Consider the following 27,908-nt stretch of genomic DNA (forward strand, 5'->3'; position numbering starts at 1 on the left):
TTTTTAGTTAAAAGCTCATTCCCTTCTCTAAAAGAGATTTCACTTCTCTGTATGTGTTTCCTTCAACGGCCCTGTGGCCCAACGGATAAGGCATCTGACTACGAATCAGGGGATTCCAGGTTCGAATCCTGGCAGGGTCGTATGTTTTGTTTTAACCAAAACCACCATTCCCTTCCCTTAAAGAGAATTCCCTTCTCTGTATGTGTTTCCTCAACGGCCCTGTGGCCCAACGGATAAGGCATCTGACTACGAATCAGGGGATTCCAGGTTCGAATCCTGGCAGGGTCGTACGTTTTGTTTTAACCAAAACCACCATTCCCTTCCCTTAAAGAGAATTCCCTTCTCCGTATGTGTTTCCTCAACGGCCCTGTGGCCCAACGGATAAGGCATCTGACTACGAATCAGGGGATTCCAGGTTCGAATCCTGGCAGGGTCGTATGTTTTGTTTTAATTAAAACCACATTCTTTTCTCTTAATGATAACTCATTTATATGTAACTGTTTCCTTCAACGGATAGAATCCTTGCAGGGTCGTATGTTTTGGTTTTAGTGAAAAGCTCATTTCCTTCTCTAAAAGAGAATTCCCTTCTCTGTATGTGTTTCCTCAACGGCCCTGTGGCCCAACGGATAAGGCATCTGACTACGAATCAGGGGATTCCAGGTTCGAATCCTGGCAGGGTCGTATGTTTTGTTTTAACCAAAACCACCATTCCCTTCCCTTAAAGAGAATTCCCTTCTCTGTAAGTGTTTCCTCAACGGCCCTGTGGCCCAACGGATAAGGCATCTGACTACGAATCAGGGGATTCCAGGTTCGAATCCTGGCAGGGTCGTGTGCTTTGTTTTAACCAAAACCACCATTCAATCCCTTAAAGAGAATTCCCTTCTCTGTATGTGTTTCCTCAACGGCCCTGTGGCCCAACGGATAAGGCATCTGACTACGAATCAGGGGATTCCAGGTTCGAATCCTGGCAGAGTCGTATGTTTCATTTTTAGTGAAAAGCTCATTCCCTTCTCTAAAAGAGAATTCCTTTCTCGGTACGTGTTTTCTTCAACGGCCCTGTGGCCCAACGGATAAGGCATCTGACTTCGAATCAGGGGATTCCAGGTTCGAATCCTGGCAGGGTCGTATGTTTTGTTTTTAGTGAAAAGCTCATTCCCTTCTCTAAAAGAGAATTCCCTTCTCTGTATGTGTTTTCTTCATTGGCCCTGTGGCCTAACGGATAAGGCATCTGACTACGAATCAGGGGATTCCAGGTTCGAATCCTGGCAGGATCGTATGTGTTGTTATTAGTGAAAAGCTCATTCCCTTTCCTAAAAGAGAATTCCCTTCTCTGTATGTGTTTCCTTCAGCGGCCCTGTGGCCCAACGGATAAGGCATCTGACTACGAATCAGGGGATTCCAGGTTCGAATTCTGGCAGGGTCGTATGTTTTGTTTTAACCAAAACCACCATTCCCTTCCCTTAAAGAGAATTCCCTTCTCTGTAAGTGTTTCCTCAACGGCCCTGTGGCCAAACGGAAAAGGCATCTGACTACGAATCAGGGGATTCCAGGTTCGAATCCTGGCAGGGTCGTTTGCTTTGTTTTAACCAAAACCACCATTCCCTTCCCTTAAAGAGAATTCCCTTCTCTGTATGTGTTTCCTTAACGGCCCTGTGGCCCAACGGATAAGGCATCTGACTACGAATCAGGGGATTCCAGGTTCGAATCCTGGCAGGGTCGTGTGTTTTGTTTTTATTAAAATCACATTCTTTTCTCTAAATGAGAATTCATTTAATATATGTAACTGTTTTCTACAACGGCCCTGTGGCCCAACGAATAAGGCATCTGACTTCGAATCAGGGATTCCAGGTTCGAATCCTGGCAGGGTCGTATGTTTTGTTTTAATTAAAACCACATTCTTTTCTCTTAATGAGAATTCATTTATATGTAACTGTTTCCTTCAACGGATAGAATCCTGGCAGGGTCGTATGTTTTGGTTTTAGTGAAAAGCTCATTCCCTTCTCTAAAAGAGAATTCCCTTCTCTGTATGTGTTTCCTCAACGGCCCTGTGACCCAACGAATAAGGCATCTGACTACGAATCAGGGGATTCCAGGTTCTAATCTTGGCAGGGTCGTATGTTTTGTTTTAACCAAAACCACCATTCCCTTCCCTTAAAGAGAATTCCCTTCTCTGTATGTGTTTCCTCAACGGCCCTGTGGCCCAACGGATAAGGCATCTGACTACGAATCAGGGGATTCCAGGTTCGAATCCTGGCAGGGTCTTATGTTTTGTTTTTTAGTTAAAAGCTCATTCCCTTCTCTAAAAGAGAATTCACTTCTCTGTATGTGTTTCCTTCAACGGCCCTGTGGCCCAACGGATAAGGCATCTGACTACGAATCAGGGGATTCCAGGTTCGAATCCTGGCAGGGTCGTATGTTTTGTTTTAACCAAAACCACCATTCCCTTCCCTTAAAGAGAATTCCCTTCTCTGTATGTGTTTCCTCAACGGCCCTGTGGCCCAACGGATAAGGCATCTGACTACGAATCAGGGGATTCCAGGTTCGAATCCTGGCAGGGTCGTATGTTTTGTTTTAACCAAAACCACCAATCCCTTCCCTTAAAGAGAATTCCCTTCTCTGTATGTGTTTCCTCAACGGCCCTGTGGCCCAACGGATAAGGCATCTAACTACGAATCAGGGGATTCCAGGTTCGAATCCTGGCAGGGTCGTGTGCTTTGTTTTAACCAAAACCACCATTCCCTTCCCTTAAAGAGAATTCCCTTCTCTGTATGTGTTTCCTCAACGGCCCTGTGGCCCAACGGATAAGGCATCTGACTACGAATGAGGGGATTCCAGGTTCGAATCCTGGCAGGGTCGTATGTTTTGTTTTTAGTGAAAAGCTCATTCCCTTCTCTAAAAGAGAATTCTGGCAGGGTCGTGTGTTTTGCTTTAACCAAAACCCAATTCCCTTCTCTAAAAGAGAATTCCCTTCTCTATCTGTGTTTTCTTCAACGGCCCTGTGGCCCAACGGATAAGGCATCTGACTACGAATCAGGGGATTCCAGGTTCGAATCCTGGCAAGGTCGTATGTTTTGTTTTAACCAAAACCACCATTCCCTTCCCTTAAAGAGAATTCCTTTCTCGGTATGTGTTTTCTTCAACGGCCCTGTGGCCCAACGGATAAGGCATCTGACTACGAATCAGGGGATTCCAGGTTCGAATCCTGGCAGGGTCGTATGTTTTGTTTTAACCAAAACCACCATTCCCTTCCCTTAAAGAGAATTCCTTTCTCGGTATGTGTTTTCTTCAACGGCCCTGTGGCCCAACGGATAAGGCATCTGACTTCGAATCAGGGGATTCCATGTTCGAATCCTGGCAGGGTCGTATGTTTTGTTTTTAGTGAAAAGCTCATTCCCTTCTCTAAAAGAGAATTCTGGCAGGGTCGTGTGTTTTGCTTTAACCAAAACCCAATTCCCTTCTCTAAAAGAGAATTCCCTTCTCTATCTGTGTTTTCTTCAACGGCCCTGTGGCCCAACGGATAAGGCATCTGACTACGAATCAGGGGATTCCAGGTTCGAATCCTGGCAGGGTCGTATGTTTTGTTTTAACCAAAACCACCAATCCCTTCCCTTAAAGAGAATTCCCTTCTCTGTATGTGTTTCCTCAACGGCCCTGTGGCCCAACGGATAAGGCATCTGACTACGAATCAGGGGATTCCAGGTTCGAATCCTGGCAGGGTCGTGTGGTTTGTTTTAACCAAAACCCAATTCCCTTCTCTATTAGAGAATTCTCTTCTCTGTATGTGTTTTCTTCAACGGCCCTGTGGCCCAACGGATAAGGCATCTGACTACGAATCAGGGGATTCCAGGTTCGAATCCTGGCAGGGTCGTATGTTTTGTTTTTAAATAAAACCTCATTCCCTTCTCTAAAAGAGAATTCCCTTCTCTGTATGTGTTTTCTTCAACGGCCCTGTGGCCCAACGGATAAGGCATCTGACTACGAATCAGGGGATTCCAGGTTCGAATCCTGGCAGGGTCGTATGTTTTGTTTTAACCAAAACCACAATTCCCTTCCCTTAAAGAGAGTTCCCTTCTCTGTATGTGTTTCCTCAACGGCCCTGTGGCCCAACGGATAAGGCATCTAACTACGAATCAGGGGATTCCAGGTTCGAATCCTGGCAGGGTCGTGTGGTTTGTTTTAACCAAAACCCAATTTCCATTCTCTATTAGAGAATTCTCTTCTCTGTATGTGTTTTCTACAACGGCCCTGTGGCCCAACGGATAAGGCATCTGACTACGAATCAGGGGATTCCAGGTTCGAATCCTGGCAGGGTCGTATGTTTTGTTTTTAAATAAAACCTCATTCCCTTCTCTAAAAGAGAATTCTCTTCTCTATTTGCGTTTTCATCAACGGCCCTATGGCCCAACGGATAAGGCATCTGATTACGAATAAGGGGATCCAAGGTTCGAATCCTTGCAGGGTCGTATGTTTTGTTTTAACCAAAACCACCATTCCCTTCTCTTAAGAGAATTCCCTTCTCTGTATGTGATTCCTCAACGGCCCTGTGGCCCAACGGATAAGGCATCTGACTTCGAATCAGGGTAATCCAGGTTCGAATCCTGGCAGGGTCGTGTGTTTTGTTTTTAAATAAAACCTCATTCCCTTCTCTATATGTGTTTTCATCAACGGCCCTGTGGCCCAACGGATAAGGCATCTGACTACGAATCAGGGGATTCCAGGTTCGAATCCTGGCAGGGTCGTATGTTTTTTTTAACCAAAACCACCATTCCCTTCTCTCAAGAGAATTCCCTTCTCTATATGTGTTTCCTTCAGCGGCCCTGTGGCCCAACGGATAAGGCATCTGACTTCGAATCAGGGTATTCCAGGTTCGAATCCTGGCAGGGTCGTGTGTTTTGTTTTTAAATAAAACCTCATTCCCTTCTCTATATGTGTTTTCATCAACGGCCCTGTGGCCCAACGGATAAGGCATCTGACTACGAATCAGGGGATTCCAGGTTCGAATCCTGGCAGGGTCGTATGTTTTTTTTAACCAAAACCACCATTCCCTTCTCTCAAGAGAATTCCATTCTCTATATGTGTTTCCTTCAGCGGCCCTGTGGCCCAACGGATAAGGCATCTGACTTCGAATCAGGGGATTCCAGGTTCGAATCCTGGCAGGGTCGTATGTTTTGCTCTTCGGAAGTGGATTGCCGCCACATTAAAAGATATATCTTTCTTATCTTGTACTTAACACGATCACGATAGATTATCGTGTACGTACTAACCATTTACGTACACGATAATGTTTTGTTTTGTTCATGTGCCGGCAATACGGTTCCGTTAAACTTGTGTCCAACACTCATGGAATGTTTTCCGTTCATAAAACGGTGTCCGGTCCAGCTCCTCCAACGGTCCAACGACAGTAACATGGGCGCAACCAGATGGGAGGCAACGGGGAGGGTGCTGAAGCCCCGTCCACAGTCCCCCTTGTGCTCCCAAATATGATCGAGGAAATGCACAAATGAATGCCTTCTTGAATACCGGTAAGGCCCCTGTCGGATGCAATTGTGTCCGCCATGCAATACTGTCCGCTCTCGACACTTTTGCATATGCAATCGTGTCAGGGGCTATGCAACAACCGGCCGGTGGACGTACATCGACTGTTCATGTATGTGTGCGCATAAGCGAGCGTGCATGCACTGAATATGCAGCATGAACACTCACGTATTTTATAATTGCAGCGAATACCCAACCGCCGATTTCCCAATTTCCCTTGTCATTCATGACATGCACTTTCTTGTAAAATAATGGCGAACGTGTTCCGTCGACCAAGGACGTTTAATTTACTGCAAGGACGGTTTTGCACGGGGGCGGACACAACTGCATAGGCACATGTATCCAGGCGGACACAATTGCATTATGTAGCAGCGTCCGGGTGGACACGATTGCATATGAAAAACCGTCCGGCGGACAATATTGCATACGCAACAATGTCCTCCGGATTGAGGCCATACCCCCCCCCCCCCTCCTATGAGTTAATATTAAAAATTGGTAATAATAAAAATACAACTTATGTCTTTCCTTGCGTTTGCCGAAACAAAATAAAAAAGTTTGGTTGCGCAACTGAGAGCAACCTTGACAACATTCTTGTAGAGCAAGTACAATGTGCCAAATAACACTGACCTGTGAAATGACGTTACCATTCCCAAAATTGGAGCGTGGATTGATGTAGCAGTCGTTATGGAATTGGAGCATGGTCCCTCTGGTATCATGAACGTCTGCTGAGCACAGACGTGGAATAACTTGAATGTGGGGTCAAGAGAGCAGTCTGTTACGCAATACGGTGGTGATCGTGGATCGTGAACGCCTCCACCCCCACCCTGGCTGTGCACCCTGGATTCGCCCCCGTGCTACGTGTAGATAATCACTGATGTCTTTTCATTATGTCTTTTCATTACTCGTGTCTGTTAAAGGAACTCCGTCGATTTCACAAAACTCTTCCTAACTTAAGACTAATCTCAGGACTGTAGCATGCAGACCTTAAGAATAATCCTAAGTTAGGACGAGTTACTCGTCCTAACTTAACTCGTCCTAACTCGAGATAGACGAGTCCTAACTCTTTGTGAAATCGACCCCATCAGGGCATATAATTAGGTTTACTAAAGTCGTATCGGCATGAGAGAAGTGATTCTTAGATGCGTACAACTAGTACAGTGACCAAAGATTTTCGTCTATAACATACAACGTGGGAAGCGGGAAAGTTAGGACGAGTTACTCGTTCTAACTTAAGATAAGACGAGTCCTAACTCTTTGTGAAATCGTGGCCTGGACACGTTTGGTTATTGTCAAAGATAATTCTTCTCACTTGGTGTATCTCAACATATGCACAAAATAACAAACCTATGAAGATTCTGGCTCAATTGGTCATCGAAGTTGCAAGAGATGAAAGAAAAAAACACCCTTGTTGCACATTTTTTGTGCGCTTTCAATTTCAATCAGAGAAATGACCCCTTTCTAAAAAGCTACGTTACAGCAGATGGAGTCATTTCCTATAATGTTGCATACTATCATTACCGAGTAAGTTTTTATACGCTAACATATTTGTTTTGAGTCGATACCAAAAGTGTCCAGTGCTGCTAAAGAAAAGAGCAAGTCCAAGTTGTCTTCCGCATCGGATTTCAGAAATGGCGCCGATGGCATGTACGTACGTCAATCGTGCTTGAGAAATTGTGATGCAAAGTGTTGGAAATTGTGGTGCCCCCCCCCCCCCCCCGCACACATTGTTTTCATCCTCTATGAAATTGAGGAATTTTTAAGAATATTTCATTTTATTATTGTTCCATTGGGGGTTATTTTTGCATATGTATGAGGAATAAAATTGTGTCAAAGTACACATTAAAAGAATTAGGGTAACCAGCAAAATTACTATATACCTGTATCATTGCTGGAACCTGGTTATTTCTTACTTATTAACAACACCGCTGAGAGCGCGCAGACGTCAACCAAAGACTTGGAAACAAGTCTAACCCCGGATATGGACAACTCGAGTGAAGTCGGCTGGATTCGCCGCCATTTTTGAAAGAGTCGATAAAATTCTTGGTAAGTTGGACCGAGAACCACTTCAGAAACTTATATTGCACAACATCAAAAGAGCGATAAAATAAAACATCCCGGGTTGTTTTATATCAAGGAAAGTCTAGACAAGTAAAGGGTGCAGCTTGTTTTGCTTGATATCATGTATTCCAACAAGAATGCGTGTTGTCGGTATGTTACACTTCAACGAAACAATGAAGTACATTCCTTGTTGAAGCCACTTTGAGATTACAATATCCTGTTAAAATACCAAAGATGTTTTCGACAAATCTGCATCCACGGGGCGATGCAAAAGCTCTAACTCTCCCCACATCAAGGTCCGTAATATATCATACAAGTTATTTGTCCAATGATGAAAGGTTCATAAAGCCCTTCACAAATTGTGTTTATGACGCAATCCGGTTATTGCTGTCAACACCTGTCAAAGATCCGGGGTTGTTTATGCCTGAACACCTTTTGTCCCGGAATATAGCCTCCGTGGAATTCGGATTGTAATAGGCTTTTGCAGCTGATTTTTGTTGTTTTGTTCTGTCATCACAACGCCGCTATTGTTTATCTTCAGATTGACCACGGAGAACTCTCGGGCCAGAAGATTGGACAACTGGGATGCCGGATGCATACCAGGTAAGCCTCCCCCATACCCCCATGCCACCTAGCCCCCCCCCCCCCCCCCCGTACCCCAAAACCTCTGCCAGATAATAAAGTACACTACTATGGTTTCGTGATTGTTTCCTTTGATGAGCAGCAAATGAGGGGTTGCTCAATGAGAGGAAGAAGTACTCCAATGTGCAGAGAAGCAATTATGGTTAACCACCTTACAGTGTTACGAAACAGGTTTTTTACTAGAATTCTTTGATAATAATAGATTTTGGTTCAGTGCCTTTCCCGGAATAAAAAGGATGCCCTTTGTGTTAAGAACTTCATCTTCCAAGAGCAGCAAGCAATGCCACTTTCTTGTGCTAATGTTTGTTCCTACACCTGCTCTCAAAATGTTACCCTACTTTGATAATTATTCTTTTCCTGATTTCTGATGATTAAGTAGGAGGGGAGGGGTGTGGTGTTACACCATGCCACATGTCAAGCGCCAAATGTAGTTCTAGAGAAAAAATATGTCTGATGAAGTAATTTTGGTTGAGCTGTTCAGTTTGTGATAAATTGACAAAAATGAGGGTCAGCGAGATTACGCACTTTTTGTTTATAAATTAATGATGGCCACTTGGCATCATGAAGAGCAAGGGCTCGGCATTGGTGGAAGGAAAAGCGCCCTCTATAGCACTCTGCCGATCTGAGGTCCGGGACAAGCAAAGACTAGCAGAGAGACGAACGAGGAAAAAACCTGTCATAAATTCAGACATCGACAAGCAACGACAACAAAATACAGGGATAAACCCCCATTTTTTTTACGAGACAGAATAATATCGGCTGTTGAACCTTGAATCGTTTTACGGTGATTGACTGGTCTCTAGGGCAAGGTGTTTTTAGAGGTTTGTCTCGCTCGCTCGCGACTGCCTGTTTTTTCTTCTGATACGACCGACAGCTGTGATAAAGGTGTTGACTGTTGTTCCTTTTTGGTAGCTCAACAACAAAAACAACATGTGTTGGAGAGATATCCGTGATTTGCAGCCACTTCGTCCGTGGAAAAATGGTTTTGCAGATTACATGACACTGATTGATTTCGTATGATAAATCACGGAATTTAGTGGCTGTAAGTGGTAAAGTCGTGAGACTGCCATTATTTTTCAAATACTTGTATCAAAACTTGTTCCACAAGGACGATAAAAACATTAGCTTCTAAACAAGCTGAAAAGTGCATGTAAACTCACGTGCAGAAAGAACGCATTTTACAGGTGTTAAGTGTAAAGGGGGAACATATCTAGTTCTGTGAAAAACCTATATTCATATACATTTACGTCAACTACAGATGTCTTTCCAATATTCGATGGAGCCAAATCTCAAGTAAAGTCTCAAGTCCGAATGGGGTTTATACGCAACAATTAAATATTCAAGTCTGTTGTTTTACGGCACAAGTAGAGTCTTAAATAGGTAGGGTTACGTCACAAGTAACGTCTCAAGTCTGTAGGGAACGTCACAAGTAACGTATCGAGTTTGTTAGGTTACGCCTCAGGTCATGTTTCGTATAATCGTACCTCTCGTCACGCTGACGAGTCAGCGTGTCCAGCCACCAACGTACCCCTACCCCCCCTCCCCTCATCACCAAGTTGCCTGGCTTGTTTAATTTTTGAAAAATATATGACAAAGTGCGTGATTAATTATATGCATTGATTGTTGTGAACCAAATCTCCCCAGTTGGAATGTTTTATTACGTAATCGAATACTATTCTAAGCAGTATAAAACCCATTGTGAACACACCTACTGCCGTCCAGAGGCGTGTGTGGCGGCCACTGTGGCTCTGAAACACTGGTCAAATGCATACAGAGCAGTTGGTCCCTTTTGGAGATTCGGCGACCATTTTACACTGTAGCAACGTAATGAACACAGAATTGTTACGCCTGAATGTGTTTTGTATGTTTCATGTGATCCCAGAGGGTTGGAAAAAAACGCGACCATCACAAGCGTCTTGCCTTAGGCCTTAGAACCAAAAATCCTTACCAGGATACGAACCTACACTTTGTTGACCCAGCCATCAACACTGGGGAGTTATGCGTATGGAAGACACGGTATGTTTCAATTTGTTTTCTTGCACCAGATATCCTAAATCACAAACGATAGATTAAATGAAGATAATATTATGTTCCAAATTAAAAGTTTGGAGGCGTTAATCGAGGATATTGGATCCAGGGGAGGGACACACCCCGAGGTATTTTCCCTTTATTTGGGTGTTTAAAACGTCATTCACTACACAGTTTGCCAATTCTGGGCCGACTGACCATCTTTCATCTCAGTTACCGTCTTGCAAAGTAATTAAATAAGCTGCACATAGCGCGTGCGCACTACACTACTGGTTGGTAACATGGGGAAACATAGGCCCTTTTCGAGACCACTGTTTCGGCTCTGCGTACGTGCTCAGGGCTTCAGACGAGAGGACGGAGCCTTAAGCCGAATCCAAAGCCGAAGCCATTGTTTCGAAAAGGGCCATAGATTGGACGCATGGACATCTGAAGTCACAGTGACCTCGAGCCTGACGGTCACGTGGTACGGATGTGCAGTCGACCCATAGAGTTAATTATAACTCTATGCGTCGACCCAGCATTCATTTGCAGTCACATCATGCTCACACGTTCACATATAAAACATAATAATATGGATGTACATGGTACTGTAATTATAATGTTCTCCCTATCCAATAATACCGTTGGTTCCGTAAAACCAATATAATGTCCTTGTACTTCAGGGGACCATTCTAGAGGGAGCACTTTTGTGTGGCCCATAGAAATGGTTCGGCCTGTTTCTCATGGACAGAGTGCCATAACCCATCTCGACACTTACCCCTTGAAGGGAATTGAGCACTGGAAACCAGTTTCAATGGTTGTGAGATCGATTACACCTGGAACGAGGTTGCGTATCGATACATGGCATGTAGAGTGGTCTCTTGTCTTTATCTAAAGATATGAACTTGCTTTTCAGAACCAGTGTTTTGCTTTGATACAATGATTTTATTGTGCAGTGACGTAAGCTTTTCATACCTGTTTTGATTGGTCTTATGTGATGTGGGCGCAGCTGACAAACATCACGTCGGACCAATTATTATGGATATTATGGAAAGCTTACTTTCGGTCGTCTCGATGTGTGACGTCAGATGTTCAGGCTACATGGCATGCTGTAATAAAAAAAAATGGTGCGGCGAGATCGATCACCCCTGGATACGAGGTTGTTTTGTATAATGGCGACGTGACGCATACGCATTGATGCGTGTAATGCACAGCCATTGGTCTCCATTAATTGTACAGGTTTTTTATTTGAGATATTTGTAAAGCGCCTAGAGATAACTTTATTATATTAGGCGCTATATAAATCGGATATATTAATTATTAGTATTATTATTTAATGGAGATAAAATAGCACATCTCTAAACCATTACATGGTGCTATGTAAAAGTAAAATGAGTAATAATAATAATAATATCGAAGTCTTATATAGCGCACGTATCTACCAAACAAGGTACTCAATGCGCTGAGTATAATACAAACTGTCAGAAAGATAGGTAATTGCAGTGATGAATTTCGAGACCCAATTATTTAGCACCTTATATAATGGTTTACAAGGTGCTACGGCGCATACAGCAGCCACATCCGGGAACACCGGGGCGAACCCCTTTTCGAAAAGTGCACTGGGTTCTTTAACATACGTTACACAACACATGGGACCAACGGCTTTACGTCCCATCCGAAGGACGAAGCAATGGTTAAGTGTCTTGCTTAAGGACACAAGTGTCACGGCTGGGGATTCGAACCCACACTCTGCTGATCAGAAACACCAGAGTTCAATTCGGTGCTCTTAACCGCTCGGCCACGACACTTGAGTAGGTCCCATAATTCAAGCACATAGCTCTACAATACCTTGCAGGAAAGCACTGAATGTTGAAGAACAATGATCACCACAGGGTGACATATTATATGCGCACTATGTAAGACACATAACTATTATTATTTATTGGTTACCGCTATATAACCTCTTAGTGTTTACTTATGTCAATTACATTATCCATGGATTCTCATTCTTTGTTTGTTAAGTTTTGTTTATACGGAACAACTCGTGGTGGGGTGAGTGAAGCTGTAACGGGGGTATTTAAAGGAAGTGCTTGACAAAACCCAAACATTTTTTCTTCACGACTTCATTTCCATTTATCTTTTGTTGGTTTTAATGTCTTGTTCATTTTGTAACCTATTGCATTTGGTTACTTATGAAATGTGATCAGTGAAGTAGGAATATATGGGAATTTAGGAATTGCATGGTGAGGTATCAATAAGTATTAGGTTTGTGGTAACACCATAATGTGTATACTTGCTGGCCAGATAATGCTCTTTTGAGAAGTTGTCTCGCTTAATATTCTACTACCGCAGAGTGTCGGCCTCAACGTTTCGACTGGTTTGCTCTAGTCATGGTTAGGAGACCGAAGAGTTGTGAGAGATATTGGCATATTTTGTAGAAATACAAACACACTAGCAAAAAAAGGTTGGGTCAACTTATGACCTCTGTTGTGTTCAACCCGATGGGTCAATAACAATCAAATCCCGTTCTCGGGGTTGAATTGAGTAGCCCTTACCTAAATACTTCAGACAGTTTCGCTATTCCTATTGGTGAAGAGCACGTCACGTGGGTGTGTATAAACATTTGTTTATGACCAGTAAGAAGCGTTGAAACATGGGCGTGACACGCGACCTTGCACCTGTGCTTATAAGACAGTTTCTTCATTCCTATTGGTCGAGAGCAACGGCCAGGACAGTTGTGCCACATCACGCGATACGCGCGACGCGCACAGCATTCCCTTATAAGGAGTTGTTTACCAGAGGGCCTTGACTGGGCCTTACCATTTCATAGCTGGAGGGGTGTTGTGTTGAAAGAAATCATTGAACAATTATAATTTTTGCAATTTTTTTTACTTTTTGACCAAAAGTGTTGATGTTTTTTTTACCAAAAAGGTATTTATGAATGGGAATCAAAGTGTGTTGAATCGGTTTTCAACTAGTGGTTTAAATCCACCGAGGCCTGGTTCTTGATAATTTACCTCGACTTTCGTCTCGGTAAAATTATCAAAATGCACTGTTTTTTCCTTTAACGTCGCGTACTAACACGGTCGGCCATTTTATGGAGTCAAAATTTTGACTCCACAAAATGGCCGACCGTGTTTCTTCGCGAGTATTTCATAACAAACGGTGTCAAACCCTTTCAAAGACCAACTCGACCGATCCAAGGCAACACGTTCCTTTAATGTTCTTTCTTTCTCTCCTAACGTCCCACTCTTATTGCCATCTTGGGTGTTGTCATATAATGTACACCCTAAACGAATACGTACACCGTTTTGTGTTATGATAACACTATTGCCAAATTAATTACGTTAGTTGTGTTATTCTAACACACTATGAAGTTAATGTTGATTCTTATTTTGGTATCTAAATCTGACAAAACCCATTGTTGGCACCCCAAATTTTGCAGTGTAATCTCACATTTCCCCTGTTATTGCGTCCTTGAAAATGTTCCAACCACTATCTGCATCAATGTGTTAAATTGTGTTTTACATAAAGTAATTCTGGCTCATCCCGAGTGTGCTTAAAAGATTAAAACATTTGCCATTTGTTCGAACCGCGACCTCCATTTTGTAAACCCCTGAATCACGCGTCACGTCCATGGAATACTGGTCGTCCTATAATCCGGTAAAGGCCTCTCAACATAAAAAAACATTGGAGAGGAACATTTGCTCAATGACAGCGAGCTCAACCCCCCCCCCCCCCCGAAAAAAAAAAAAAAAAAAAAAAAAACGTGCAAAAAAACGTGCAAGTACATGAAAGTCCTATTCGTGAGTTTGTACGTTTAGAAAAAAAAAGGTTTTTTCTTGCATTTTTCCGGCAATGTCGACCAGGTGTAAAACAACTAAAGTGGTCCGATCTGACGTATTTTCAGCGCTAAGTGCAGCAAACACTACGAGCCGTCGTGCTTCGAGAATCCGGAATACACCACACATTTTGACATGAAGAGAAAAGTTCTTTTCTAAAACATGACGCCATCCCAACAATTTTCCAGCTAGTGGGAAGTCGAAGAAGGTACCTAAAACACGTGACGAACCTAAATGAGCATTTGCTTAACGTGAAAAAATCTGGTATTGTTTCAACTTTGAGGGCATGTTTTTAGCTTGTGCTGGGTAATCCGGGTGGACCGTTCGCACAGCAGCCATACAGTGCGTGCAGTCTGCTCCGTGACCGTAGTTCTGTACGTAGGCATCATACCGATCAGGTGTACGGGGCCAGACTACTCATTTTCTCTTCAAATATTTCGCCTCGATTGACGTCACGAACAGCGCCCTCTCGGGTCGGGCCTACTTTTAGATTTATAAATAAAATGGACACTAATTTTGTAGAACCTTAGTTAATTGTTTTTTCATATTCCACTCATCAAAACACATATCTTAGTGACAAAAGATTTATTTTGACAAAATTCCAGGTGACTTATGATAAAAAGGGAAGCAAAGGTAAATTTGGGTAGACAAACAAATCAAACTAAAGCAAACGAAACAAAATTTAACAGTACATAAAAACAAGTTACTTTAAAAACCCCATTAAACAACTATTACAGACAATTGAATATAAATATCTGTTTGCCGGTGTTTGGTTGTCACAAATTTTTTGATAACAGTTTGTATACCTTTGCACTCCCTTGACAGCCCATACTAACTTTTATTTATTGCCAGACTAAAGATTTAAAACAAATAAATTGAATAGATAAATAAAAAATTACAACAAAAAACACGAAGTAAACACATGTCAGCAACTGATAATAATTTGATCTGATTTCATTTACAAGAAATTATCAATTTCGTAGAAGGTTAGTATAACAATTTTGTGTCACGAACAAGGTCTTGAGTTTACTTTTTAAAGGAAAAGTATACCTTGTGTTTTAGGAATAAATGTGGAATAAATGTAGATTTATTCAAGACAACTGACATTATGAGCATTTCGATTCAAAGGTCGGTGCGTTTTGAGATATCACCGAAAATCCGTAGTGGTAGTGTCCACGCAGGAAGAATAATCTATAATAGGAATACGACAAAGTGAGAAGCGTTACTGACAGTAACCTTTTTCACATTCAAATTATAAGGCATAAAACTGTTATCTTTAGGCTGTTAAAGGCATTGGGCACCTCTGGTAAATTGTCAAAGACCATTTTTTTTTCACTTGGTGTATCCCAGCATATGCATGAAATAGCAAGCCTGTGAACATTTGGACTCAATTGGACATCGAAGTTGAAAGAGAGTAACGAACGAAAGAAAAAAAAACTCGTTGCACAAGTTTGTGTTCTTTCAGATGGTTCGTAAAAGGCTTCAGGCCTTTTGACATTTGAGTCAGAAATTACTTCTTTCTACGTCACTTCAGAGGGGGTCGTTTCTCACAATGTTTTATACTATCAACAGCTCTCCATTGCTCGTTAAGAAGTAAGTTGTTATGCTAACAACCACCTTTGATCGACCTTGCTAAACCAAAAGTTTGTATTGCCGTTAAGTTTAAGAGTGATTGTCAAATATATACCTTCCCTTTAAATGCTTTGACAGGGGCCATCACGTCCCGTCTAAGTGATGACAGACATTACATACCCCTAAAGCTAAGGTGGTGTGATGTCTATTACAAAAACATAGTGGAGGGGGATAAAAAAATCATAGAGGCAATCAATCATGTTTGACAAGTGACTGGTGTCCGCTGTATAATGGATTCACGAGTTCTGAAACCAGTGATGTAGTTGCAGGTTTAAAACACTTGCCGGTGACTCTGTGGGCGTGACAGTTTCTCAAAAAAACAAAAGAACTTCTTTCATCAAGAATTCCTCACGATCCCCGTCCGTTTTGTTTTTCAGCCTTGGCAATCCGCCGATTTGCAAAAAGTTAATTTTGTTTATTTGTGGTGGTAAACTATAAAAGAAAAACACATGAAAGTGTTCGTGGAGGGGAGTATAGCTGGGTGCAGTGTCGTGGTATACGGCTTTCATGATTTGAGTGTGGTCAGTCCAAACCGCAGCCCCAAACCACAATGAATCCCATGGAAACCGCCGGCACGCTAATGACATTTCTAGTGACTCTGACTCTCTCCGGAACTCATCATACACTCGGCTCAACTGTGAGCCCATCTGGGTATATCAGAGTCGAAGAAGGAACACCATCGGACCCCTTCAGTCCCCTTAATGGCTACCAAGCTGCTGCCCAAAGTCCAGACACGGGTGAATTCCCGTCGCCTACAGTAAGGCATACACCCAACTCCTCCTCAACATCACAGTCCAAACAGAGCGAAGAAGACCCCGATGCCACACCCAGCTACCCTCCCCAAGAGACCGGCAACCCTCCCCAAGAGACCGGTCAACCCACCGAGGAAGAAGAAGAAGTCATCGACGGGCTCACAGCCCGGGAGCGAAACATCCGAATTATGATTCTGAGGCAACAACTGATGGTGAAGCTTGGACTGACGAGTCTGCCACCCAAGTCTGAAGCTAAACCCCCTCGGAGTCTCCCACTGGCACTGAAGAAGCGACTGTTGGAACACGGAACACCCCAAAGGGACCTCCCTGTGTATCAGCCCCCCGAGAGTGGAATGACCGAAGTCTTGGCTTCTGCAGAAAAAGGTAAGACCGAAGTAAAAGTAACTGTACGAATATTTTTGTTTTTTAATGGTACTGGACAACTATTGGTAGGCCTAATTTTACTCGAAACAATGTAAGATTATGCAATTTTGACTCAATGGAGAGCTGTTGATAGTATAAAACATTGTGAGAAACGGCTCCCTCTGAAGTTACGCAGTTTTTGAGAAAAAGGTAATTTCTTACTCAATTATTAAAATACTTCTGGCCTGAAGCCTTTTAGTGTCCAGTGTCCAGTGCCCATAATTATTATGTAGTTTTGTTTACTTAAATCTCACCTGTGCACATTTTAGTTCAAAAGGTGGTAAAGATATTGCCGAATATTCGGAGCAATTATGTCCCAATTTGAAGAATAATCTGAAATTTGGAATTTACAATATGAGAAGCGTTTTTGTCAGTAACGCTTCTCAGAAATAATTTTTTTCTCTAACCCCCCCCCCCAAAAAAAAATAAAACAACAGAAAAACACCGTTTTTTTTGGAAGTCATCTGTGGCCGGTAAATAATTTGTCTTTGTTCCGCTTGATTGTGTCTGTGTACTATTTGTGTTTCTTACTATATTTTCGTCTTTCGCATTTTTGTCCTTAGTTTATTTTCAAATGTAATGTATCTTTCAATTATTATTTTTTAAAGACCCCACTCATTCATATTATTTGTTCTATAAACAAACAAACATGGAGAAAACAAGAGTAAAGGCACTGGACACCATTGGTAATTACTCAAAATAATTGTTAGCATAAACACTTACTCTGTAACAAGCGATGGAGAGCTGTTAATAGTATAGCACATCGTGAGAAACGGCTCACTCTAAAAGTAACGAAGTTTTTTAGAAAGAGGTAATTTCTCACTCAATTATTAAACTACTTTAGGCCTAAAGCCCTTTTTAGGCATCTGAAATCACACTTATGCAAGAAGGTTTTTTTCTTCTTCTTTCTTTCATAATATTCTTAATGCCCAATTGTGCCAAATTTGCACATGGTTGTTATGTATATGTTGGGATACACCAAGTGAGAATACTGGCCTTTGGCAATTGCCGGAGGTGAGTCCGTTGCCTTTAAGGTGGCAGAGGGGTGATTGGCCAGAATATGTAGATCTATGAAAACTTAAGTATAAATCATCTTTTTATCCATGTCGCCCGAATTACTGTTTTGCCGAATTTGGGCAGTTTTCCCCTCCTGCCCCCTCCTGTGGTTGCACGCCTACCCCCTATCCATTGCCTCTCGGCATTCCCACCCCTACACACACACGTGACCTCCTGAATCCGCCTCTTGGCGAGTGGGATTATGTTCTCTTTGTTTATTTAAAATATGTTGAAATAAGTTAGTTCATGTGATGTCTTGTGTATTTAATATGAACCATGGGTGGCGAACCCCAATAAATATAGGCCACTGGCATGGTGACGGGGGTGGGGGACGTTGCGGAATGGATTTGTGAGTTCGTGAATAAATTATTTGCAAATGGGAAGGTTTGAGGAGTGGATTGGGTGGGAGGGGTGAGCTTGTGATCAGAGGGTAGGGGGTTGCCCGTGGGGTTAAAGGCAGTGGACACTATTGGTAATTGTCAAAGACTAGCCTTCACAGTTGGTGTATCTCAACATATGCATAAAATAACTAACCTGTGAACATTTGAGCTCAATCGGTCATCGAAGTTGCGAGATAATAATGAAAGAAAAAAACACCATTGTCACACGAAGTTGTGTGCGTTTATAGATGGTTGATTTCGAGACCTCAAGTTCTAAATCTGAGGTCTCGAAATCAAATTCGTGGAAATATACTTTCTTTCTCAAAAACTATGGCACTTCAGAGGGAGCCGTTTCTCACAATGTTTTATACCATCAACCTCTCCCCAATTACTCGTCACCAAGAAAGGTTTTATGCTAATAATTATTTTGAGTAATTACCAATAGTGTCCACTGCCTCTAAGGGCGGTGTGGGGGGGGGGGGGGTCGCATTTCGTAAAGTGACAGTTCGCTACTGTGTGTGCTTATATTAATTTTATTCTTTTGGGGTTAAATGCAAAACAATAATTGCGACTTGACTTGACTCCAGACAAAAATGGCTATGTTACACAATGCCTGTCTCCGGTACATCTGCTGCTTTTGTTTCTGACTGGACCAAATATGTCATCGCTCTGTTTACCGCCAAATTCTACGCTTACGCTCATCATTCTCAGCTTACTGTGCAAGCGCCGAATTGATGTGCCAGCTGCGCAGGCGAAAATGCGCAGTAACATGGAGTACGCATGCGCACAAGCATAGTTCCATATAGACACTTCATTTGCAATGTCACAGCTCGAGATTTTGCAAACCGCAATAAATGCAAATCAAAAACAGATGAAGTGAAGAAATGTTACACAAATATTCAATAATGATTTTGAATTTGATGGAAACAAATCAACAAATTTAAGACATATTTCAGCTCATGAAAGTTTACAGAATTTGTTTTAATCTTTTGGTCACAATTTTGTTTAAAGGCAGTGGACACTATTGTTAATTGTCAAAGACTAGCCTTCACAGTTGGTGTATCTCAACATATGCATTAAATAACAAACCTGTGAAAATTTGAGCTCAATCGGTCATCGAACTTGCGAGATAATAATGAAAGAAAAATAACCCTTGTCACACGAAGTTGTGTGCATTTAGATGGTTGATTTCGAGACCTCAAGTTCTAAATCTGAGGTCTCGAAATCAAATTACTTCTTTCTCGAAAACTATTGCACTTCAGAGGGAGCCGTTTCTCACAATGTTTTATACCATCAACCTCTCCCCATTATTCGTCACCAAGAAAGGTTTTATGCTAATAATTATTTTGAGTAATTACCAATAGTGTCCACTGCCTTTAACCCGATTGATTGTTTTGCCAATATTCGGCCGGCCAGGCCAACCGGCGCACTTTGTTTATTAGTAATGGAAATGTCTCTTCTAACCGGTGTAAAATACGCTTGACGCAAGCAGGGATTCCGTAAGCGCCAATTCCTTGCTTACGGTAAGCAGAGACATGACAATTGGGTCCAAGTGTGTTTGTTGTTGGTGGCGGTAGTAAGTTGATATGTTTTTGCATTATACATGCGTCTTTAAAGGCACTGGACACTATTGGTAATTATTCAACATACTGTAAGCATAAAAAAGGTTACTTGGTAACGAGCAATGGAGAGATGCTGAAAGTAGAAAACATTGTGAGAAACGGCTCCCTCTGTCGTAACATGATTTTTAAGAAAGAGGTAATTTCTCACTCAAATATTAAAGACTTAATGCCTGGAGCTTTTTCCAAGGCATCTGAAAGCACACAATGTGCACAACAAGGGTGTTTTTCTTTCATTATTCTTTTGCAACGATGACCAACCGAGTCCAAACTTCACAGATTTGTCATTTTATTCATATGTTGGGATACACCAAGTGAGAATACTGGTCTTTGACAATTACCAAAGATGTCCAGGGGTGGATTTCACAAAGGTAGTCCTAACTTAGGACTAGTCCTAGGCAATGCTAACAGATAGGACTGGTCCTAAGTTAGGACCAGTAACTCATCCTAACTTAGGACTGGTCCTATCTCTTAGCATTGCCTAGGACTAGTCCTAAGTTAGGACTACCTTTGTAAAATCCACCCAGTGCCTTTAAACTAAATTTAGTTGTGCTGATGGGTTTGTTGACAACCCTTCCACAAAAGACCTCATCACGCCTGTCAGACTTGAGAGTCATGGTCGTAACCCTTCGTAATTGTTATGATATTTCCACCATCCCCAACAGGACTAGTGGTTTCAAAAAACAAGCACGTACCTTCGCTCGTCCCTAGCGCCTTGCTTTAACCAAAGGCGTTGGGATGGGCAAACGTATCATGCACGCTCATTGGTTAATGTGCAGTCCCATCATGCATCACACTCACACTGCGCCATATTTCTATACAAGAACTTCCTGAACAAGAATCTGTGCAAGCTGATTAACCCATCCCAGCGGTCCTGGATAGAATGGCCGCTGGGGCCGTGCGAAGCACGTACCTTATTTCATTACCTTTCTTGTATACAGCTGTATACTTGTTGAGCGATTTTGTTTTGGTAATGGGAACGCTATTTTAACTTGTTAATAATTGTGTGTGTGTATTATTTAAATGTAATTCTGACATTTGCACACATTTTTTCGTAGTTATCGATCAGCAAATTAGGCACAGGCTCAATAATTTGAAAAACTAGAAATGTTCCTGCCGTTGACGGCGTGCGTCAAAATGACACTACATTGACGCCATGTGATGTTGCTTTAGTAATATCTCAACACTGCAACATAGTGGCTGTACAAAAAGGAGCTCCTACATTATGACATAACATCAGTGTCGTGACGTAACGGGGCTTTTAGTGAATCTTTCTGAAAAGCACAGGGGAAGGGTATTCAAAATGAATGTTTTTTACCAAACTAAAATCTTTACATTACCATGTGAACGCAATTTTCGTATCGATTGAAATTTGTTTAACTAACTTTAGCAAATATTACTTATTGACGCGTTCATTCAAGTAGGTCTTTAAGTTAAATTAGATGCCCAGTTTTTTATTATGTGTTTTTTCATATTGTATGTCCTTCTTATCCTCTTCTTGCAATTTTTACCACGATTCAAAATTCAAGGTTAATAGTCAATAATTATAGTCTTGTCACCAATTATACACATAAACAGTGAAATTCACTTCGGTTTGCAAGTCAGTCTAAAACATTAAAAATACAATTTTGATTCAACATAAACTAACCAACTTCGTCGTCTCTCGTTCTTTCCAGAGACCAACTGTTCAGGTTTTGGTTACTGTTTCAAATTCAGACTCGTCAAAGACATCATCGGCAAGCAGATCAAATCAGTCAATCTGTGGCTATATCTGACAGCTGAAGAAGGGAACCGAAGCGCTCTCAGACAGATAACCGTCATGCTGTTAACGGTCGGTGAGGGCGACATTGTACGGAAGGAACTCGCTACAAAGGTATTATTACGAATAACTGTGCCCATTTTCAGTAACTTACAGGGCACTGGAATCTGTTGGTAATTACTCAAAATAATTGTTGGCATAAAAACTTACTTGGTAACGAACAATGAAGAGCTGTTGATAAGGTATATAGCATTGTTGGAATCGGCTTTGTTATTATTGTCACATGCCAGTGTTCTCACTTGGTGTATTCCAACATTATGTACATTATTTTGTATACTAAAAAAAAAACACCCTTGTTGCCCACATTTTGTGCGCTTTCAGATGCATAATAAAAGGCTTCAGGCCAGAAATGTTTCATTATTTCAGTGAGAAATTACCTCTTTCTTAAAGCTACGTTAAGTAACCAATAAGTTTTTAGCTAACAATTACTTTAAGTAACTACATAGTGTCCAGTGCATTTAAACTTTAATTTTTGTTTACCAAAGGCGATTTTTTATCACAGGTGTGCATTCTGGTGAAAATGTCTATAGATTATTTTGAATTGAGCAGAAACAATTTGACTTGAGGGGACTTGAACCAGCTACCTCCGAACTAATAGGTGCTGGCGCTCTACTAACTGATGTATGTAGCCCTTAAATCCATTGGACACTTTCGGATCATAATTTTTTTTTTAAGTTCACATATTTACAAATAACTTTCAGGGTTTACAGAAGGTAATGGTGAAAGACTTCTCTTGAAATATTATTCCATGAAATGCTTCACTTTTTGAGAAAACATTAAAACGAAACGTGCGGAAACAAGGGTGGCTTTTCCCGTTATTTTCTCCCGACTCCGATGACCTATTGAGCCTAAATTTTCACAGGTTTGTTATTTTATATATAAGTTGTGATACACGAAGTGTGGGCCTGGGATAATACTGTTAACCGAAAGTGTCCCATGGCTTTCATTGGCGGTCTCCCTATCTAGTCGATGTCTTTGTTCTGGTCAGAAGCAGGGGTTTGGTTTTAACACATCTTAAAAAAAAAAAACAGTTTTTTTTGTATAACCTTGACAACCCCTGTCCAATTTGTAATCATTGTGTTATAATGTCTGAAAACTTAAAATAAAATAAAGATAGAAAGCCATTCAACCTGTTTTTCTTGTTTTTTCTTTTCTTCCTTTTACTTGTAGGAGGACAAGCCTCTGCTAGACCTATTTAGTTTTGATTACAGATGTGGTCCCTTTCTTATCCCTTCGACTATCACATTGTATTCATTCTTTGTGATTTTGTTCCCCCAGGTGGTTAGTAAAAGAGAAGGCTGGTTCCATTTTGAGCTTCCCCGAGAGAGGAACGACTGGACCCAACTGGTGCACCGTCTCCAGATAACCAACGCTGCCGAAGAATCATCCTCACAGGAGGCTCGACCGACCACCTTCCCGCCGATCTCACTCGCCGATCAACGGCTTCCAATCCTGTCCGTAGCAGTCGACGTGAACCGCAAACGCAAACGTTTACGGCGTCAGAACTCCAACATCTGCCAATCTGGCACGGACACCTGCTGCCTGCATCGATTCCAGGTGCAGATGTCCGATGTACTCCAGGGCATTGTGGAGCAACCCACCACCATGTTCGCCAACTTCTGCAAGGGGAGCTGCATGCACGTCATCAACTTCGAGACGCTCCACGCCAACGTGATGAGGGACCGCGCCCTGATTGAGACGGACGCCGATCTTAAGAAGGAGCTTACCCCGTGCTGTGTGCCCGTGGATTACTTCGACCCACTGTCTATCATCATACGCAATCAGAACAACACTTTCAGTACGCACATTGTGAGCAGTATCTCGGCAAGATCGTGCGGCTGTAAGTGAGGACTATACACCCATCTCCCCCCCCCCCCGATCCCTGCACGACAGAATATTCATGATAACTTTCGGACAGAATTAAAAGCCGCGTCATAATTGGCGGCTATGGCTACTGCGTCATCATACGTTGAAGTATAGGACGTCCTTTAGCAACACACATTGCAGCAGTCCTAGCCATAGCTGTAGCCACCAATTCCTAAAAGGCATATGACAATTAACTTGTACGGTGTTTTCGAAGCCGGAGACGAGGCCTAAGCCGAGGTACGGACGAAGAGAAAAAAAATGATTCGTAAACTTGTCCAGTCCATCTAAGCCAGTCGATGTTGCGCCCTCCACCGGCGACTAATATATAACGAGCTAGCTAATGGCCGCCAATTAAGATCAGTAGGGATGTAAAAACCTTATCCACATACACCCCTGACCGGGTGGGATTCGCAGTGGGGTCCACAGAGGTGACAGACAGTGCAAAAACAAGTCAGCCAATCTGAATCACCTGGACCCATTTTCATATAGCCGTTAAGCAGCAAATACGGCTTAGCAATGAGTAGGGCACCAGTTGCAACACTTTATGGATTTTTGGCTGCTAATCAGTTTCTGTTATTAAGCATAGTTTGTATTTGCTTAATGATTGTAGCTATGCTTTTATGCCTTATGAAAGTGTGCACAGGACTCAATTTTATGGTGCTGATTACCGCTGAATTCTGCGCCTGTGACCTCACCATGTAAATCGTGTGATTCTATAGGCCGCAGGCGCACAAAATCGCGGTAAGAAGAGCCATAAAAATTTGCCTTACATTTTGTTCGCTTTCCACGAATATTATGGTTGTAAGTTAATTATCTTACTCTCCACACCATGACGTAATCTTTAAATCTGATGGGAATGTGATGGTCTCTTTATTTAAGCAGTTGGCACTCTCAAGACACGGGCAGGCTTCAAAAGACTGCTCTTTCTTACATGCGTTGCGCTTGCTCGTACCAAGCTTATAAAATAACATAAATATAACGTCTTGCCACCCTAAACATGGAACGTTGATTCGTTGGCCTTCCCCCAAACGGGGAGAGAAAGACGAAGAATAAGAAGAGGTAGAAAAAGAAGACTTTTTGGTTTAACTTTTCAATTACATCTTCTTCATAACATTGAACTTGAAGCCACTCGTTATTGTATACAACATTACAGGGTATTTATTACGTTGAGAACACAATAAGTTGCAGCATAATACAATTTTGCAGTAAGACAAAACACAAAACCGGATGAAAAATAACTGGGATTAGAACCTAATCCAAGGGGGACGAAAACGGACCATGCCCCCCCCCCCCCCACCTTCAAAAAAGATACGAAGCCAAACTAGAAGATGAAAGAAAATGAGACAAAGAAGAATAAGAAGTAGAAGAAGAAGAAGAAAACATATTGATGCGTTATTTACTATGAATTTTAAAGACACTGTATAAACGTTTGGTAAAATATATTCAAATAAATATTAGCATAAAAGCTTACTTGGTAACAAGCAAAGGAGAGCTGTTGATAGTATAACACATTGTAAGAAACGACTCCCTCTGAAGTAACGAGGTTTCGAGAAAGAGGAATTTTCTTACTAAAATATTAAAACACTTCAGCCGAAGCCTTTTATTCGGCAGATGAAATCACACAAAATTTGTACAACAACGGTGTTTTTTCTTTCACCATTACTTTTCTTGCAACTTCGACAACCAATTGAGCCCAAATTTTCACAGATTTGTTACTTTGTGCATATGTTGGGATACACCAAGAGAGAACACTGGTCTTTGACAATTACCAGGCCCACCTGTCTTTACAACTATAAATGTTTATTATTTTAATATGAAAAACAAAATGCAAAGTTTAACAAAATTATGAATTAAAATAAATGTTAAGGTGTGAAGAAAGAAAAAAATGAAATGGTTTCTGTTTTTATTTATTATGCCCGGGTCCTTGGCTGCTTGATGTGAAGCAATCAATCTAACTTTTTTAGGGTAACATTTTAAAAATGGATATTCGAAATTGACCGAGAAAACCTATAGTATAATTATAGCTCCATGATGTATTTTTCTGCTCTAGTGACATATCATGTGTCTTCCTTTTCAAATCTGCTCTGGATGGGAGAGTCCCATCAAGTAACCTATTAATAGCTACCCTGGATAATTCATTTGATTGGCCCCCGGGAAAGTAAGGATGTCTTTTAGGGACACCCTTTTCCGATGTGTGGGGCTGACACGACGATCAGATCAATCTTTATAGAGTAAAAGTTCATGTTAAAGGGTTTAGGCTTCTTTTTGTACGACCTAAAACTCAAACGGCCACAGATTGATGATAATGATGTAGAAAGCTTCCCTATAAATATTATTTGCTGAAGTGCTGTTGTTTTTGAGAATTGAGTAAACCAATCACTCGAAAGTTACTTTAACTTGTACAACTTACCAGTACTGGTATTTACGCGACTCTCCTGAAAACCTCACTCTGTGATTTTTCACTTTTTGTTCTCGAAAACTTGACGACTAAATGAAGCTGAAATTTCTACAAGTAAATTATGTTACATACATCTTAAGACACAGTGAGATGAATTCATGTTATGGCATAAAAATGTGATATACAAAAGGTATCAAAACCATTTAAAGGAGCAGTGTTTATATATAATCGGTTATCTTTTGAAAATGTGTATTTTCGTAACGGGCTTCAAATGAGCGGATGTCAAAAAGTGGATGGCCGTCCATAAGCATAACTTTATCAATAATGGAAAGAATGTATTTTAAAGTAAATTTGACAATAATTTGCTGTCGAAGTGAATCCCCGATACCAGCCCCCGTAGTCCAATGGTAAAGTTTTGTATCTAAAAGCTGCTGAGTATTTTCGAGTGTTCTTAAAGGCACTGGACACTATTGCTAATTACTCGGAATAATTATTGTTAGCAGTCTGAAGCCTTTTATCAAGCATCTGAAAGCAGACAAATTTGTGCAACAAGGGGGCGGTTTTTTTCTTTCACTATTTTGTTACAACGTCAATAACCGATTGAGCGCAACTTTAAACGGGTTTTTAATTAAAAATATACATATGTTGGGATACAACAAGTGTTAATAATTTTGGTCCTTGGCAATTACCAAACGTGTCCAGTGCCTTTAAGCCATGTTTTCATCGGCCCGTGAGGGAAGACGGGGAGGGGCTACACCGATGTAAACCCGGCCTACATTACCTCTGTGATGCCCCTTCGACACAGCCTGCTCTAGAAACTAAATCAACCCTGAAGTAGAGTCACGGAAGTGTTGTTAAGGATCACCTCCCTCACCTGAAGACAGTTGGACTGATTTTTATAATTCCCCTCATCCCTTCCAAACGGAAAGATGGACTGCCAGTTTGTCTTACACAGCGGATTTGTTATTTATAAAGGCGTCATTGAACCTTAATTTGTTACTTCCAACAGATATCCGAGAGTTACGCCCAAGTAACTGCAACTCGGCAGAAGACTACTAGGCTGTCAATGACTTTAAAGGCAGTGGACACTATTGGTAGTTGCTCAGAATAATTGTTAGCATAAAAACTTAATTGGTAAAAAGCAATGAAGAGCTGTCGATAGTATAAAACATTGTGAGAAATGGCTCCCTATGAAGTAACGTAGTGTTCGAGAAAGAAGCAGTTTTCCACTAAAATATTTGAATTTGATTTCGAGACCACAGAATTAGATATTGAGGTCCCGAAATCAAGTATCTGATAGCACACAACTTCGTGTGACCAGGGTGTTTTCCTTCCATTATTATATCGCAACTTCGACGACCAATTGAGTTTAAATGCTCACAGGTTCGTTATTTTGTGCATAATTTTATGTTGAGATACACCACGTGAGAAGACTGATCTTTGACAGTTACCAAAAGTGTCCAGCGTCTTTAAAGGCACTGAACACTTTAAATTGTCAAAGACCTGCAGAATTCTCACTTGGTGTATCCCAACATGCATACAATAAAAAATCTTTGCGAATAGTTTGACTCATTAATTATTCAAAGAAGTTGCAAGAAAATAGTGAACGAAAAAAACCCAACATAATTGTTGCATAAATGTTGATGCTTTCAGATGCCTAAAAGGCTTCAGCTGAAATCTTGTATTATTTGAGTGAGAAATTACCTTTTTTTTTTCTCAAAGACTACGTTACTTCTCAGGGAGCCGTTTCTCACAAGTTTGTTATGGTAACAATTATTTTGAGTTTAAAATTATTACCAAAAGTGCCCAGTCCTTTAAACTCCCGCACGAAGTGGCTTTTTATGGTTACTAAGCACAAAAATTTGCTTAGCATGAAATT

General features: G+C 41.4%; 1 protein-coding gene and 31 non-coding genes across 32 annotated transcripts; all 32 read left to right on the plus strand.

Moving 5' to 3' along the window:
• The first annotated feature begins 67 nt into the window (after positions 1-67).
• Trnar-acg (transfer RNA arginine (anticodon ACG)) lies at positions 68-140 on the plus strand. Its single transcript has one exon. It is a non-coding gene; the product is annotated as a tRNA-Arg (tRNA).
• A 75-nt stretch (positions 141-215) lies between these two features.
• Positions 216-288, plus strand: Trnar-acg (transfer RNA arginine (anticodon ACG)). The gene has a single exon. It is a non-coding gene; the product is annotated as a tRNA-Arg (tRNA).
• A 75-nt stretch (positions 289-363) lies between these two features.
• Positions 364-436, plus strand: Trnar-acg (transfer RNA arginine (anticodon ACG)). Its single transcript has one exon. It is a non-coding gene; the product is annotated as a tRNA-Arg (tRNA).
• Positions 437-608: 172 nt separating this feature from the next.
• Trnar-acg (transfer RNA arginine (anticodon ACG)) lies at positions 609-681 on the plus strand. The gene has a single exon. It is a non-coding gene; the product is annotated as a tRNA-Arg (tRNA).
• Positions 682-756: 75 nt separating this feature from the next.
• Positions 757-829, plus strand: Trnar-acg (transfer RNA arginine (anticodon ACG)). The gene has a single exon. It is a non-coding gene; the product is annotated as a tRNA-Arg (tRNA).
• A 74-nt stretch (positions 830-903) lies between these two features.
• Trnar-acg (transfer RNA arginine (anticodon ACG)) lies at positions 904-976 on the plus strand. The gene has a single exon. It is a non-coding gene; the product is annotated as a tRNA-Arg (tRNA).
• Positions 977-1,052: 76 nt separating this feature from the next.
• On the plus strand, positions 1,053-1,125 carry Trnar-ucg (transfer RNA arginine (anticodon UCG)). Its single transcript has one exon. It is a non-coding gene; the product is annotated as a tRNA-Arg (tRNA).
• Positions 1,126-1,201: 76 nt separating this feature from the next.
• On the plus strand, positions 1,202-1,274 carry Trnar-acg (transfer RNA arginine (anticodon ACG)). Its single transcript has one exon. It is a non-coding gene; the product is annotated as a tRNA-Arg (tRNA).
• Positions 1,275-1,350: 76 nt separating this feature from the next.
• Trnar-acg (transfer RNA arginine (anticodon ACG)) lies at positions 1,351-1,423 on the plus strand. Its single transcript has one exon. It is a non-coding gene; the product is annotated as a tRNA-Arg (tRNA).
• A 75-nt stretch (positions 1,424-1,498) lies between these two features.
• Positions 1,499-1,571, plus strand: Trnar-acg (transfer RNA arginine (anticodon ACG)). Its single transcript has one exon. It is a non-coding gene; the product is annotated as a tRNA-Arg (tRNA).
• A 75-nt stretch (positions 1,572-1,646) lies between these two features.
• Positions 1,647-1,719, plus strand: Trnar-acg (transfer RNA arginine (anticodon ACG)). The gene has a single exon. It is a non-coding gene; the product is annotated as a tRNA-Arg (tRNA).
• A 78-nt stretch (positions 1,720-1,797) lies between these two features.
• Trnar-ucg (transfer RNA arginine (anticodon UCG)) lies at positions 1,798-1,869 on the plus strand. The gene has a single exon. It is a non-coding gene; the product is annotated as a tRNA-Arg (tRNA).
• A 320-nt stretch (positions 1,870-2,189) lies between these two features.
• Trnar-acg (transfer RNA arginine (anticodon ACG)) lies at positions 2,190-2,262 on the plus strand. The gene has a single exon. It is a non-coding gene; the product is annotated as a tRNA-Arg (tRNA).
• Positions 2,263-2,339: 77 nt separating this feature from the next.
• Trnar-acg (transfer RNA arginine (anticodon ACG)) lies at positions 2,340-2,412 on the plus strand. The gene has a single exon. It is a non-coding gene; the product is annotated as a tRNA-Arg (tRNA).
• A 75-nt stretch (positions 2,413-2,487) lies between these two features.
• Trnar-acg (transfer RNA arginine (anticodon ACG)) lies at positions 2,488-2,560 on the plus strand. Its single transcript has one exon. It is a non-coding gene; the product is annotated as a tRNA-Arg (tRNA).
• Positions 2,561-2,635: 75 nt separating this feature from the next.
• Trnar-acg (transfer RNA arginine (anticodon ACG)) lies at positions 2,636-2,708 on the plus strand. Its single transcript has one exon. It is a non-coding gene; the product is annotated as a tRNA-Arg (tRNA).
• Positions 2,709-2,783: 75 nt separating this feature from the next.
• On the plus strand, positions 2,784-2,856 carry Trnar-acg (transfer RNA arginine (anticodon ACG)). Its single transcript has one exon. It is a non-coding gene; the product is annotated as a tRNA-Arg (tRNA).
• Positions 2,857-2,992: 136 nt separating this feature from the next.
• Positions 2,993-3,065, plus strand: Trnar-acg (transfer RNA arginine (anticodon ACG)). Its single transcript has one exon. It is a non-coding gene; the product is annotated as a tRNA-Arg (tRNA).
• Positions 3,066-3,141: 76 nt separating this feature from the next.
• Trnar-acg (transfer RNA arginine (anticodon ACG)) lies at positions 3,142-3,214 on the plus strand. The gene has a single exon. It is a non-coding gene; the product is annotated as a tRNA-Arg (tRNA).
• A 76-nt stretch (positions 3,215-3,290) lies between these two features.
• Positions 3,291-3,363, plus strand: Trnar-ucg (transfer RNA arginine (anticodon UCG)). Its single transcript has one exon. It is a non-coding gene; the product is annotated as a tRNA-Arg (tRNA).
• A 136-nt stretch (positions 3,364-3,499) lies between these two features.
• Positions 3,500-3,572, plus strand: Trnar-acg (transfer RNA arginine (anticodon ACG)). Its single transcript has one exon. It is a non-coding gene; the product is annotated as a tRNA-Arg (tRNA).
• Positions 3,573-3,647: 75 nt separating this feature from the next.
• Positions 3,648-3,720, plus strand: Trnar-acg (transfer RNA arginine (anticodon ACG)). The gene has a single exon. It is a non-coding gene; the product is annotated as a tRNA-Arg (tRNA).
• Positions 3,721-3,795: 75 nt separating this feature from the next.
• On the plus strand, positions 3,796-3,868 carry Trnar-acg (transfer RNA arginine (anticodon ACG)). Its single transcript has one exon. It is a non-coding gene; the product is annotated as a tRNA-Arg (tRNA).
• Positions 3,869-3,944: 76 nt separating this feature from the next.
• Positions 3,945-4,017, plus strand: Trnar-acg (transfer RNA arginine (anticodon ACG)). Its single transcript has one exon. It is a non-coding gene; the product is annotated as a tRNA-Arg (tRNA).
• Positions 4,018-4,092: 75 nt separating this feature from the next.
• Trnar-acg (transfer RNA arginine (anticodon ACG)) lies at positions 4,093-4,165 on the plus strand. Its single transcript has one exon. It is a non-coding gene; the product is annotated as a tRNA-Arg (tRNA).
• Positions 4,166-4,241: 76 nt separating this feature from the next.
• Trnar-acg (transfer RNA arginine (anticodon ACG)) lies at positions 4,242-4,314 on the plus strand. The gene has a single exon. It is a non-coding gene; the product is annotated as a tRNA-Arg (tRNA).
• A 223-nt stretch (positions 4,315-4,537) lies between these two features.
• Trnar-ucg (transfer RNA arginine (anticodon UCG)) lies at positions 4,538-4,610 on the plus strand. Its single transcript has one exon. It is a non-coding gene; the product is annotated as a tRNA-Arg (tRNA).
• A 56-nt stretch (positions 4,611-4,666) lies between these two features.
• Trnar-acg (transfer RNA arginine (anticodon ACG)) lies at positions 4,667-4,739 on the plus strand. The gene has a single exon. It is a non-coding gene; the product is annotated as a tRNA-Arg (tRNA).
• A 74-nt stretch (positions 4,740-4,813) lies between these two features.
• Positions 4,814-4,886, plus strand: Trnar-ucg (transfer RNA arginine (anticodon UCG)). The gene has a single exon. It is a non-coding gene; the product is annotated as a tRNA-Arg (tRNA).
• A 56-nt stretch (positions 4,887-4,942) lies between these two features.
• Positions 4,943-5,015, plus strand: Trnar-acg (transfer RNA arginine (anticodon ACG)). The gene has a single exon. It is a non-coding gene; the product is annotated as a tRNA-Arg (tRNA).
• Positions 5,016-5,089: 74 nt separating this feature from the next.
• Positions 5,090-5,162, plus strand: Trnar-ucg (transfer RNA arginine (anticodon UCG)). Its single transcript has one exon. It is a non-coding gene; the product is annotated as a tRNA-Arg (tRNA).
• A 10,905-nt stretch (positions 5,163-16,067) lies between these two features.
• LOC139945982 (uncharacterized) lies at positions 16,068-25,868 on the plus strand. The gene is made up of 3 exons (XM_071943546.1): positions 16,068-16,852; positions 21,623-21,819; positions 23,044-25,868. Exons 1-3 carry the CDS (start codon positions 16,267-16,269, stop codon positions 23,611-23,613), a joined length of 1,353 nt encoding a protein of 450 aa, XP_071799647.1. The 5' UTR covers positions 16,068-16,266; the 3' UTR covers positions 23,614-25,868.
• Positions 25,869-27,908: the final 2,040 nt, after the last annotated feature.

This window comes from Asterias amurensis, chromosome 13 (assembly GCF_032118995.1).
Source record: "Asterias amurensis chromosome 13, ASM3211899v1".
NCBI lineage: Eukaryota > Metazoa > Echinodermata > Asteroidea > Forcipulatida > Asteriidae > Asterias > Asterias amurensis.

Excerpts from the sequence above, each read along its gene's own strand:
- LOC139945982 (XM_071943546.1), top strand. The coding sequence starts at position 16,267 with ATGAATCCCATGGAAACCGCCGGCACGCTAATGACATTTCTAGTGACT. Across the intron at positions 16,853-21,622 it reads CTTGGCTTCTGCAGAAAAAG|AGACCAACTGTTCAGGTTTT; the intron begins GTAAGACCGAAG and ends CGTTCTTTCCAG. Across the intron at positions 21,820-23,043 it reads GGAAGGAACTCGCTACAAAG|GTGGTTAGTAAAAGAGAAGG; the intron begins GTATTATTACGA and ends TTGTTCCCCCAG.